Consider the following 13,097-nt stretch of genomic DNA (forward strand, 5'->3'; position numbering starts at 1 on the left):
TCTCAAAACAAAGCTCAGAGTGGCTTTTGACGCCTTCTTAATCATACTATCGAGTAAAAAAAAACTTTCTTGAGTTGAGCATTTTCATGGTGCGAATTTAAATCTAGTGAGTGGGTATTGCATCATATGTTGCAATGATTTTGACTATGGGTATCGGCGTTTACTTCGGCGCCAGTACACTTGCGTTGATTTTGCCCACAATTTTGACTGTTTCCTGATTGAGCCCTCTGGAATCTGAATGCCTCATCTACGTAAAAACCTACCGGTGTGAGGTGATGCTTCATGTATGATTCAATTGGAAGTTGTAAATCAGCTCTAAAAAACAAGAATGATACCAACTTACATTATTGTGGTCGTACATAACTCCATTCAATGAATTGAGATATGGAGATTTTGAAGGCCCCTGTATGAGGATGAAAATCCCCAAATCACAGATGCTCTCAATAAACCCCACTGAACTTACCCGCAGACCAATCTCTATAAAATTAATTACCTATTATAATTGCCAATTTTTCTTCTTTTTTTTTTCTCATTTACAGTGCCTGTATATTACGAACAAGGTGTGGTAGGTGATCCGGTATACCTACCTTGCGATATATCGATTGCCGATGGACCTCACCAAGTCGATGATTCAGTCGTTCTAGTGCTCTGGTACCGCGAAGATCTCGGAACGCCTATATACAGGTAAAATTCCATTTGCATCGTCTTTATAAGTGCTTTGGTAGCTTTAGAGTTGGTATTTTGAAAGCTGTCAACGTTGGCAAACTTTCAACTGGGTAACCCTTTTTGCAATGTAAAACGACGACGACGATGATGATGATGAAGACGACGTCGAGTTACAAATCTATTTTCAAAGTATTAAGAACACGATATTGTTGTGGACAGGTCAAGAGAAAGAGGTAGGTAACTTTCGCAAGAAGCGAACGTAGTGTGAAAGTCTCTCCCTCTCACTCATCCTTCATGTACACTGACTATACATTGAAAAAGGGTACACTGACTCGTACTTCTTAAGGTTTTCGTGCTGTTGAGGTACCTAAAGAATATACAGCGGTGTCACGCGTGATTCCAATTTTCAAATAGTAGTGTCAAATGTTAAACGTAATTATATTGTTAAGAAGGTTGTTGGCAAAATGAGCCACCGAAAGGAAAAGGGGGAGACTCTGCCGAGTAATTCTTGTTAACTGACAGTATACCTAACTGTACCTAGTTACCTACTTAGTACAATATGAAGTATAACGGAACTGGTGTAAATATTACCCCCCTTCTTGTCTCATCGGGTCTTGTGCCGAACTACTTAAATCGAGTACGACGATGGCGACGTCACGTGCAAACTTCTAAAAGACCAGCAAGAAGCGTACAGCTTTATCAAAAACTTTTACGACGACGTCGACGGCGAGATGTGTAAGTAGAGGTACCTCTATCCTTTACTATACCTATACACCTATCGTCAGAGTAGTACTCGACTCGCTCGCACGATTTGACCGAAATTTTCACGAAAACGTGTAACGTGTTTATGAGGCTCGATAGAATACGAGGGCGAGGCCAATTAATTACCTGCAAGACGAACACGACGGTGTTGATTACTCGATTATGATGTTACGCCTTGTAAATTCACCTCGTTCTGGGCTCGTTCTTTTTACGAGTAGTTTGGCTGAAACGTCTCCACTGTGTTTATTTTTTCAAGTGGAGAGGTTTTCCAAGAACAGCGAGGTTAAATCTTGAAACTATTTGTGTGATTTCCGCCATTTTGAATAGCAGCTTATCGATTTTCTGCTGAAATATCAATGATGGTAATTGAAATTTTTTTGGATTTTCTCAATCTGCCAGAATTTTACTAAAATCCACAAATGTTTTGCTGATATCGGGGGGGGGGGGCAAAAGATTCCAAATTTTGATTTTCGTGCAATAATATTTCAAAACAGACAGATAGCAAAAAAATTTCACGTGTAATGGGAAGAAAATAATTTTTGGATTTTGGTATTGAATTTTTTCCCATAGGTGTAGCTTAGAAAGGAGTTAAGGCGTTTTAAAAATTCCTGAATCACCTCGAGTGTTTTGAGAAAGAAGGAAGGAGACCCTTTCTATGTCCCTTGGCGTTGTTTCGCTGAAATTTTTTCAGGTCAAAACTCAAAAGATTGTGCCATAATATACATAAAAAGTATATTATGGAAACCGAAAAAAATTGGATTAGATATCATATGTACATTATAATGTAGAATAGTATTTTTGGTATAGCGTGAGAAATATGTACGTCACGTGGGTGGTATTTTTATTTTTTCAAATACACGAGCGTACAGTATCGTCGCAACCTTCTTCCCCTTCTCTCTTCCTCTTCTCGCTTTCTCCTCTTCACTCTTTTCTCAGCGTTACTCTTTTTGCTGCAATTTTTTTTCGAATTTATTTGGAGATTTCGAAGGAAAATATTATTTCATGCGAATACATACTTATATTATCGCACACGAGTAAGTAAAATTCGTCGCCCGATAAGCTTAGGTCGGAGTGAATTTTTATTCGATATAATGGCTGATTTGCCCTTGTGCCGTGTCTTATTTTGTGACTTATGTTCGTATAAATACGCTGCGGATGCCACGGTTTATCTTCGTTTGGGATGAGCTCTTTTATGGTCGAGAAAAAAATTCATATCGCAGAAGAGACGTCTTATTGTCGTTGGATATTCGAATTTCGCGGAGAAATTTTGTGAAAAAAATTCAAGTGGTTTTTTGCAGAAGGGTACGGTTTGGTTGGTGTTTTTTGTTGCCTGAGATTTCGATAAAGAGGGCTTTAATGTATGAGTAGTATTTTGCTGATTTGACAAAATCTGAGTTCGTTAACAGATTTTTGCGTTAGAAGATAATTGAACATAGTCCAAATTTCAGAAGGTGATTTTGATATTTGGGTATTTTATTTTTGGTGGTTTTTTAAAAAATATTTAAACATGATTATACCATACCAGTTTGATTTACTTTTTTAACCCATATCTACTATTCGGTATCTCATAGGGATAGAAAAATAGTGGGTTGAAAAAATGGAGTAAGGTTCTCTAGGATTCCATGTTGGGTGAACAAATCGCTTTGAAGCTGGTTATGTGTACATAGAGTACTCTGCCTGATATGGCCAAATCACAAAAAAGTTGAGCTTTCAAGGAAAAATCATTTTGTAAAATAAAAGTTTTGAAAAATCTCAAATCCTTCATTTCCAACAAAACAAATGAATATAAATCGGAAATTTTTTTCGAAAATAATGATTCAACAACATGAGTAAAAAACATTAGTCGAAAGAACTTTTTTATAACTTTTTAAAAAAATTAATAAGAAAAATAATCGTAATAACGGTAGTAAAAAAAAGTCGTCTGGCATGTACCAAGTTCAGCAAAAATACGTATTTTCGTGAAAGAAATGCGTTGTTCAGAAAATCGAGAAAAAAAATTCTAGGCTGTAATAAAGAGAGAATTCTTTGTTTTCTTCATTTCTTGGACAAATGCATTTCTTTCACCAAGTACATATTTATTTTTGCTCAATTTGGAAAATGTCAGATGACCTTTTTTATTATCGTTATTATGATTTTTTTACTTAGATGTGATGTGTTGTTGAATTACTTTTGAAAAAAATTTGCAATTTACATTCCCTTGTTTTGTTTGATTTTAACTTTTTCAAAGCTTTCATTTTCCAAAATGATGATTCTTCTACAGCTCAAATTTTTGGCGATTCCATCAATTTGTTAGGGTACCCTATTACACCCTTAAAGGAATTTGTTTCCCCAATACTTATTGATTCGAAGAATTTCAATAACTTTTGGGATTGAGAAATGCTGATTTGAAGTTAATGGCATGTGAAAGCAACTCACTGAGGTGGGTGATGATTTTACAGATTGAATGCAAGTTTCGATACATTTTCCCACTGCAGTTGTTATTTTTAACAAAATGCCGTTCACCTGTTTGAAAAATAATGAAATAACATCGTGTTTATGAATTGTGAGATTATAGATTCGTTTCCACAACTCTTGATGATTTCAGAAGGGCAAGATTTTCGTTCCTTGCTTAACATTTTCTAGTAAAAGAAGTTCGTGGAGGTTTGAGAGCATAATATTGATCAAATTTGAAAACGATTACTTACTTACCTACTGAAGAGAGAAAGAATTTTATCAATACATTTTTATTACGAGTATCTGACCGTTTAGTTTATTATGTTATAAGAATTCGTTGTATGTATTCCGTATCAAAACTACAAAATGTTACTCAAAGATATAACAGGGTTCTTAGATGTGTTATCTCTTTTTTTACACTCCAAATAGATTTGACTCTTATTTCTCGTGAACAAATTTATGCATCTCTTCCTCTTCAATGACCTACGCTCAAATCTTTTTATAATGTCTCAACCTCAGTCTACAGTGACGATAATAGTCAGTCCCATACTCACGTGGATAAATTTTTTACACCGTCAACTCACTCTTAATAGTCGGTAGAAAAAATTTGAAGAATTCTTCATGTCCCTTCTTTCCCATAAAAACCTAATTTTTTCAGGTGAATAAGGAAGGAACAAAAGAATTAAGTACCTACCTGCAAAATGAAGAAAATATTATGAATTAAGTAGGTATACCTACATTTTAAGGTTTCATTTCGCCCCTTATAAGTTCTGAAAGAATTAGCCTTCCATTCCTCTCCTACTGTTTTGCATGCATGTTGATGCTTGAAGGATGTAGAAAACCTGGAACAGTTGACGAAATACTTTTTCAAAAAATTTCAATTTGAAAAGGCAATTGTTTGCATGTGAGTGAATATTGAAATTACTTATTAGATATTTATCTGTACATTTAAACGCGTAACTTCCCAGCAATTTTTAAATGATGATTTACCTACAGTTTAATTTTGTTGTGGGAAACTGTTCAATATTTTTCATTCAGTTCTTCGATCTAGAAATGAAAAGTTGATAGCAGCCAATAAGCAAAAGCAGAACCCTCTTGTGATCAGCAAAAATTGGCTGGTAATTGACAGTCAAGTATCTGAAAGAAAAATGACATAGGTACATATTACATATAAATACAGAACATTTCAATTCACGTTGAAGAGAAAGAAATGAAACTCACAATCGTCACTCATTAGTGACTGTTTTGCCTGAAAAATGGCGCAATCCAATTTTATAAAAATGATTAATCATACGAGTAGAGAAATGGTGAAAATTCAGGTTGGTGGAGTAGTGTGGCGTCTTCGATAATACATTTATATTGCAAAGAAAAACAATTTGGGATCAAAATTGACCACCTTGGGCATAGTAAAAGCACGTTTCCAAGTGGTTTTGTCAGTTTTGTGGCCATCCATGGAGCAGGGGCCAATCCTTGAAAAATCCTGAAAAAATTATCAGTGGTAAAAAATATCCTGAAAAATATAATAGTCTAATAATGGGATTTTTAAAACTCTCCAGTGGATTTCAGGGTCGTTGTTAGGATCAAAAAAATTGAAAACATTCGTGGGCTCATACTCGTATCTTTACCTTCACACCAAGTCTCAAATCATTGAAAATTGTGGTAATATCGCCTCCTGTGTGCGGATGGAAAACCCATGCATAAAATTCAAAAGCAGTTTTGTCTCACTTACTTTACTATACCTATACACACAGAAATTTTGCTTTGACCCTAAAATGAGCAATTTGCAAGGCTTAAATTGCACTGTGCATATACAATTTTTAAAAATTTTCTTGATCAGTTCATACTCAATATGATCAAAATCCTCCAACATTTCTCTTTTTTCGATTCACCTGTAAGATATCGACACGACTAGGTACCTCGTTCCAATGCCAATACCATTGAAATAATAAATCAATAACTTACACCAGCTTTACCATATTGTTTAATTTTGTTTATTTTCACAGTCGATGTTCATTTGAAATAAAATAGACTATGTGCGTAACGTACCTACTAAAAACATGTGCACAACTTCAGAATCAAAACCAACGGTTCAAGAAAGTCAAAAACACTCGAAACGGCAAATATAGGAGCTGTAGAGTGGCGTACTAGCAGCTTGGTAAAGAGAGAAAGCGAGGTAGCAGAAAGTGAGATTGAGCCAGGAAAGGGAAATACTTCTCCAGAGAAAAAGGATCATCGATGACGGCAATGAAGGTGAAAAGTAGCATGAGGTGGAGTGGAGCTCTAATCAAATACGCCGTCGACCGCCCGAAAAATTACCAAATTTCGCGAAAATTGTTGGAAAAGTACTACGTATAGGTACGAGTTTAGTAGGTATATTTTGAGCGAACGCATACGCATCGGTGCGCGTGGTTGGCGTCAGATGGTGGGCACGGGGACGTGTACGCACGAATTTAAGGAATGTTAGAAAACCAAGTCATTAAAGGCCTCTTAACTCGGATGAAAAGTTTACTATTGGCGGTATTCTGTTGTATGTGTGTGTATCGGAGTGTGTAGTATAGGTAGCTAATACCATACGTTGTATTCGTGCTACGAAAAGCACGATGAAGAGAGCTTACGAATTTCAGTATCACGTTTCCTTTACGTATAGACGTACCAATACTTTACCTATAAGTTCACATATACGACCTGTAGACAGAATGGAGGAGCTTTTACAACACTTCTCCGCCCCCCCTCACCCTCCATGTAAAAGTCGTATTTTGACGTTGTAATTGTTTGAAAACATCGAGTGTGGTATTTTTGTGAAAAACTCTTCTTTGTCGACCTCTGAGCTTCACATTTTCAAAAGAATTGTGACGTCATGGTGAGATGAGCAGAATGTAACTATATTAACATGTCTACAGTTTGTTTATACTGTTTGCTAATTTCTAAAGCAGAAGCAAAAATAAGCATATTTCACTACTATGAAAGCTTCAAGTACAGTTTTCCTAAATCAATTCAAAATTGATTCTTTATTAGCTGATTCCAAAGAGTACCTGCATCTTTTTCAATCTTTTAAGGCGCGCTTTTTTCTCAAGATTTTCAACATTTTGACCAATTTCAGTTGGATTTTTCGCAGTAGGATCAATATGTTAAAGTATATTCTTTGACAAATGACTTTGTAGTCTTTTACTATCAGCATATCCGATTTCATGGAAGTGTAATCTCTGTTCACATTAAGTAAAAATCCTCAAATATCAATTGGGAGATGGAATACTTATTTGTTTGAATCTTTCATTCCTCAGACCTACGATACCAAACATCAATGTATCGTATGCGAAGCTATGAACTTTCTGCTTTTATTGTATAAGAGAACTGCTTTTCTAATATTCTGGCCAATTTTTGCAGTTAACTTCAAACCAACTATTTATTACAGTTGTTGCACGATGCGTAAAAAAACTACCTATTGTTTTCACTTTTTGTCATCGAGTTTTTCAACTTATACTTAGCCAATTAACAAGCAGTGTTTACACAGATCTTTGGCTTTTTCATAATTGTGTGACACGACCAGTTCATAGTATGAGTAGCCTCTGTACAATTGGTTTATTTTCAACTCAGGTAGGTGCATGTGAAATGTATCTAGGTGTGTAAACACGGATATCAATTTTTAATTTTTTTTCAACTGTCCATTTTTCTTGCACCTGGAGGGGTTTGGGAAAATTTTTGTCTGGACATGAATTGAAGATGATGAAATTTCCTATCGATTGGTATTTTTTTTTTCAATTTCAATTTTCATAAGTATAGAAATGTGGATTTTTATACTTATTCTTTTTATGGGCAGATTTTTTTGCATCTGAACGTTAAATTGAAATTAGCCAATGCAAAATTTTAAGTGAACTCAAAGGTACTTAGTTTAATAAACCAAAATTTTCAGAATTTTATCCGCTTTCAAATGGTTTTTTAATGAAAGCACTAGCCAAGAGGAACTACTTTTTACAATTTTGAACTGTAAAAACTGTTGAACAGTAAATGCTAGCGCTTTCAGTGAAGAGCCGTTTAAAAGAAGATAAAATTCTGAACATTTTAGTTAATTAAACTACTCAAGTGTTAACTCAAAACTTTGCGTAATTTCAATTTAAAGTTAACATAGGTACAAAAAAATCTGTCCATTAAAAAAATATGAAAATCACAATTTCTGTAGCCTATGAAATTGACAAAAAGTTGTACCTACTAATTAGATAGGAAATTTCATCCTTTTCGATTATTATGTCCAGACAAAAATTTTCCCAACCCCCTTCAGTTCCCAGAAAAATTTGCAATTTCAAATTAGTTTTCTTTTAGACAAATTGCAATATTTTGATTTAAATTGAATATGAATTAGTAGATATTTTAGCTACATCGATAATATTTCTTCAATACTAATTATTAAAAGTACCCCCCCCCCCAAAAAAAAAAGAAAACACGCAAGAACTATTTTGCAATCAGCGGTTTGCTGACCACTTTTTTAAGTAAATATTTTCTTCAGTTCCAGTTAAATACTTACATATTTAGTTGAGTTGAAAATGTGAGCACACAACACCTAGACACACACCATGACACCTACCAGGTACCGGCCCTCCAGCTAAATTGATCAGGGGGGGCTCAAAAGTACCACCCTGCAACCATAGCCTCAGACACCTCCTAAACCTATGCCTTAGGACATTCCATACATGCACAGGTAAGCCCAGTACAAAAGCAGCAGAGGTATAACAGAACTGATTTTGTGAGTGGTGCATTTTCCAACTTGTAACACTGCAGTCTTTCCCCCTCCTACTCAAAGCTCCGCACCTAAGCTCAAGAGAGTATAATTTGTCAAAGTTCAGAGCACCAAGAGATAAGAACATCAACTCTGATGGACAGTCTCAAGAAATCCCTACAATAGTCTGAGCAGCCCATTTACACAGAACTTTTATAGGATATGTAAAGTAACTGGCACAACCAGCCCAAATGGCAAGCCCATATCTCAACACTGATGCATAGATAGCAACATAGAAATTTTAAAGGTGGCTGAGACCAAAAAACTTTGACAGATAGAAAAGAAGATAGTTCAATCTCTGGAGCTTAGCCTATTTGAAAAAAAAATTCTCCTGGTCAGTGCTCAATATTGCGCGAGCGGCACAGGGCTCTAGTTAACAGTTACAGAATTCAAAAAAATAAAATGAAACAATAATAAAAAAAACAACAACAAAATGTAGAAAGCAAAAACAAAAAGCAAAAACAATTATAGACATGTTGCAAACTACATAATTAGAACAACCAACAATGGAGACAAAAATGAAAATAAGCATAAGAGATCGGAAATACATATTTTTATAATAAATCAGACTGTACTGAACAGGTATTTACTGGGGAGCAGTAATTACAGTTTACTATTTTAAATCGAGCAATCAAAGGGTAAGACATTACATCTAATCAACCACAACAGTAGTATGTGTACGACAAAATGAGAGGCAGACAAATAGGCCACAGGGTACTACAAGTGTAATATGTATAAATAAAAATGAATATAAATATAAACAAAGCCTATAGATTTTGAGAGAAACCTTTAGCTAGAGCAAAGGTATAGTTCAGTTTTTAGGGATGAGACTATTTCCAGCCAGCCACTTATTGAGTTCTGCACGGGACTTAATGCAGCTAATGAGTCTGTTGAAAATTCTATAGGCAATTTCCCAGGGGCCTGCATGCCAGACCAAACCCACCTGTAACCTGGAGTTTTTGCCTCCAAATTCCCAGTACTTCTACCCCTCTCACTAACATACACTCCAAATTTCTCTCTGTTCCTTTGTATGTACATAATCCACAGCTCGCAGTTGATAAAGTTTCTGGACTGGCAGGATTTTTAATTTGACAAAAGCTTCCTTAGTACTGTCCTCCTTTTTCAACCCCATAATACTTTGTATTGCCCATTTTTGTAGTATGTGTATAGGCTTTATGTGTGTTTCAGCTGCTCTCCCCCCACCCAGATTATTTGAATAGTGAATATGATTAAATTAAATTTTAAAAAATGAAAGAAGTGCAGCGGTTGGAACACACTCTAGGATATCCTAGACAAACTTGACGTTGCACTTGTCTGAGTGGTAAGGATTTGCTTTCTCTATGATCTTTGCAATTTCTTCCATGTATTGTATAGAATATTTTCGTTATCATCATTTTGATTTTTTTTTCATCATTTTTGGCACAAATTTGATTGTCAGAAATTCACCAAAAATTGAAAACTTAACTTCAGCACTTTGTCATTTTGGCTGGTGATTAATTTTTTTGCATGTTTTTTCGATCTAGCTTTCTCCAGTTCAAAAATTTCGTGCGAGTCCTATGTTGGAAAGAAAAATCTGCGATTTCGGCTGACCTGTCAATTGAAATGGCCGCCATTTTGTAACGAGTGAGACTAACTTTTTTTTTGGCAAGTTGGCTTTAAAATATTCCTTAGGTGTTCTCTTTGAGAAAAAAATTGTCCTATAGAGTATCAATGGGGGAAGGTGATGCATTAATTCCTATCATCACATGCTGGGCCATGTACATCAAAGCGTGAGCGATAAGAACGTACCTTGGAGGGAAAAAAGCAAAGGAAACGATTGTAAAGCGAATAAAAAAACACCAAAACAATGGCTTACTAGGGAGCTGAAAAAACTTCCTCGATGGTATCGATAAGACTTATTAGTTCTCTTAGTTACTACGTTCTTCCTTCGCAATTAATGTAAAACCGTTAGGTATAAAAATGACGTAGGTTGTTGGTCAGGAGAGTAAGTGGAATGTAGCAGTATCCGCATCAATGTAACAACCGACGTCTTGATTGCTGTAAACAATAGGTTTAACATCATACGAAGTAGAAGAAATAACAGAAGAGGCGAGAAAATACACTATGCCGGAGAAAGTTGTACCAGATGAGGAAACACTCTGGCAGGGTGAGAAGTAAAGAAAACGAACCGTTAACGAAGGCAAGCGAGGTTCGAAGATGAAGCAGAAAAAAACAGAAAATTCCTTTTTACAAGAGTTCGTCGGCGCGTAAAAAACGGAAATTAATTTCTTATCGAAAATTTTTTAACTTTAAAGAACACTGGTATTTTTCTTCTAAATTATTTTCTTTTCACAGCTCAATACGTTTTCGTCCATCGTATCTCTCTATAAATAAATAGAGATACACTACTTAGGTACACTCGGCTGTCTTGGATGTGAGATTGGGTTGCTTCCCATTAAACGCGTTAAGGTACCCGAAGCTAAAAAGAAGCCTCGGTATCGGCCGGAATTAAGTCAAAGAGGAGAAACTGTTGATCATTGGTGCTCGGCCGACTCGACGTTGATTAAAAATTGTCTGCGAGCTCCCGACTCATCGTTGTAGTTGAAATAAAAAAATAAAGCAAAGAAAGGAAATAGAAAGAGATGAAAATAAATCTAGAAAACAGAGCGAGAGGAAAGATGAAAAGGTTAAAACTAATTTCTCCTTTTAGCTCGATACGCATCACATCTCGGTTGTTGTAGTAGTACGAGTTGTACTTTTACAACCTATCACAATGGTCGGTAATTTACTCTTTTGATGTTGTATTTTATATGGTTTCGAAAATGTAACTTTTCTTAACATCAAAGCCCTAGGCAAACACACATACGAGTATTATAAAAGATTACAAATGTACGAAGGCGTAAGGCCAATCGAGGCAAGCAGTGTGTAATATTACCGCGTCGTTCGTACCTATATCTACTCGTACTGACGAATGTGTATAGTACGTTGAGTAGAACGAGTTGCAAAAAAAAAGTAGAAAAAAGAGCACAGAGAGAGGAGCAACTTTAAAGCTAACTTTCTCGACGTCGCGTATTAATTTGCGCGAGTGTAGCGCAGAAACCCGCCAAATTTTAAACCTATTTTACTTACTGCGTATATGTGATGAGGTACTACATGCTACCTCTACGAGTCGAAACACTTTGCCCTTTGAAAATTTTCCATCGTGTAACGTCAGCCAAAGGCGTATCTCGTTTTATCAAAATATATACCTATGTGAATGAGTAGGTATACCTACACGTACACTTATATTCGTACGAGTATTCGCTTCCTATTCCTAATGCTGTGTACCTTACCTCACCTTTGCTGCCTCTACCTAAGCTTAGTTTGTGTTCAAATACTCGAGTAAGTATTTTGGCTGCTCGTTTGATTCGTCTTTTATACGAGTATAATGTATTCGGAAATAAGTGAGCTGGAAAAGAGCAAAGCGTCGTAGACGTGAAAATGTCGCAATTCCTCTCTCTCTTTCTTTTTTTTTTTTTTTGATATTCGCGAATTTTAGATTTTATTTGATACGAGGGTAAATTTTTTTTCCGATGAGGATGTACACGTATTTTGTGCTGATGAACAGATTGGTTTGGATGATTTTCTCGTGGTTTCTTTTTTTCTGCATACCATTCATAAAACAACTAAATTCTCCGTTCCGTTTCAATACTCGTATACCAATAACTATCAATAACAAAATACATGAAACAATTCAATAAGCGAATACTAAATCAGAGAGTCGTTTCGACCATACTTAACCATATCTTCCAGCGCTGTTCTTTGAGTGAGAGTTTGTTTGTTTGACAAGTTGGGTGAAACCCATAGTGAAGGGTTGGAAATAGAAAATAACCAGTATTAGTTACTTGGAAAAATTATTTTATCAATTAGCCAGTAGATACTTGAAAAAAAAATGAACAGAAATGATTCTTTACCGCAGCTGATCACTGATCAGGTGAATTTATTCTTGCCGTTAACAATGCAGATTTTCGATTCCGTTGCCAGTATTTATTACATTTAGTGTAGTTTTCAATAGAAATGAAGCTCTTACCATTGTGAAAATTGTTAAAGCCATAGCCCTTGAATAATAACCCTCATGCTTGATTCTCCTCCGAAAAAAAAAATAGTTTTGAGAGAAGAATTTGCATTAAAATGTAAGTACATTGTACTCGTAACTCTATGCGAATCGCTAACGTGTATCGAAGTTTTCTATGCGATTTGTGTAATTCTATTGCGTAAAAAAGCCAACAGAATTTTCAACAAATTCAATGTAGACCTTCATTTTGAGTTGAAAATTACTTAGCTGAAATTTTAGCTCTGGAGATTCCTGTGAGCTGCACATTTGGGTGCTCAAAGAGAGGACACTATCGACAATTTGTTTCTGCCCTAGCACCTACCTAGCCTAGGTTGGAAAAGATTTTCCAGTTATACGTATTTTTATTTGAGATTCTGCGTCGACCTTGAGCCA

General features: G+C 35.6%; 1 protein-coding gene across 1 annotated transcript in view; it reads left to right on the top strand.

The window, feature by feature from the left end:
- LOC135845811 (hemicentin-1-like) overlaps positions 1-13,097 on the top strand; it is a 972,708-nt gene that overhangs the window by 524,984 nt on the left and 434,627 nt on the right. Inside the window, exon 2 of the mRNA XM_065364649.1 lies at positions 540-684. Within this exon, the coding sequence (XP_065220721.1) occupies positions 540-684 (145 nt within the window). The remainder of the gene's footprint in view (positions 1-539; positions 685-13,097) is intronic.

Source organism: Planococcus citri, chromosome 4 (assembly GCF_950023065.1).
Source record: "Planococcus citri chromosome 4, ihPlaCitr1.1, whole genome shotgun sequence".
NCBI lineage: Eukaryota > Metazoa > Arthropoda > Insecta > Hemiptera > Pseudococcidae > Planococcus > Planococcus citri.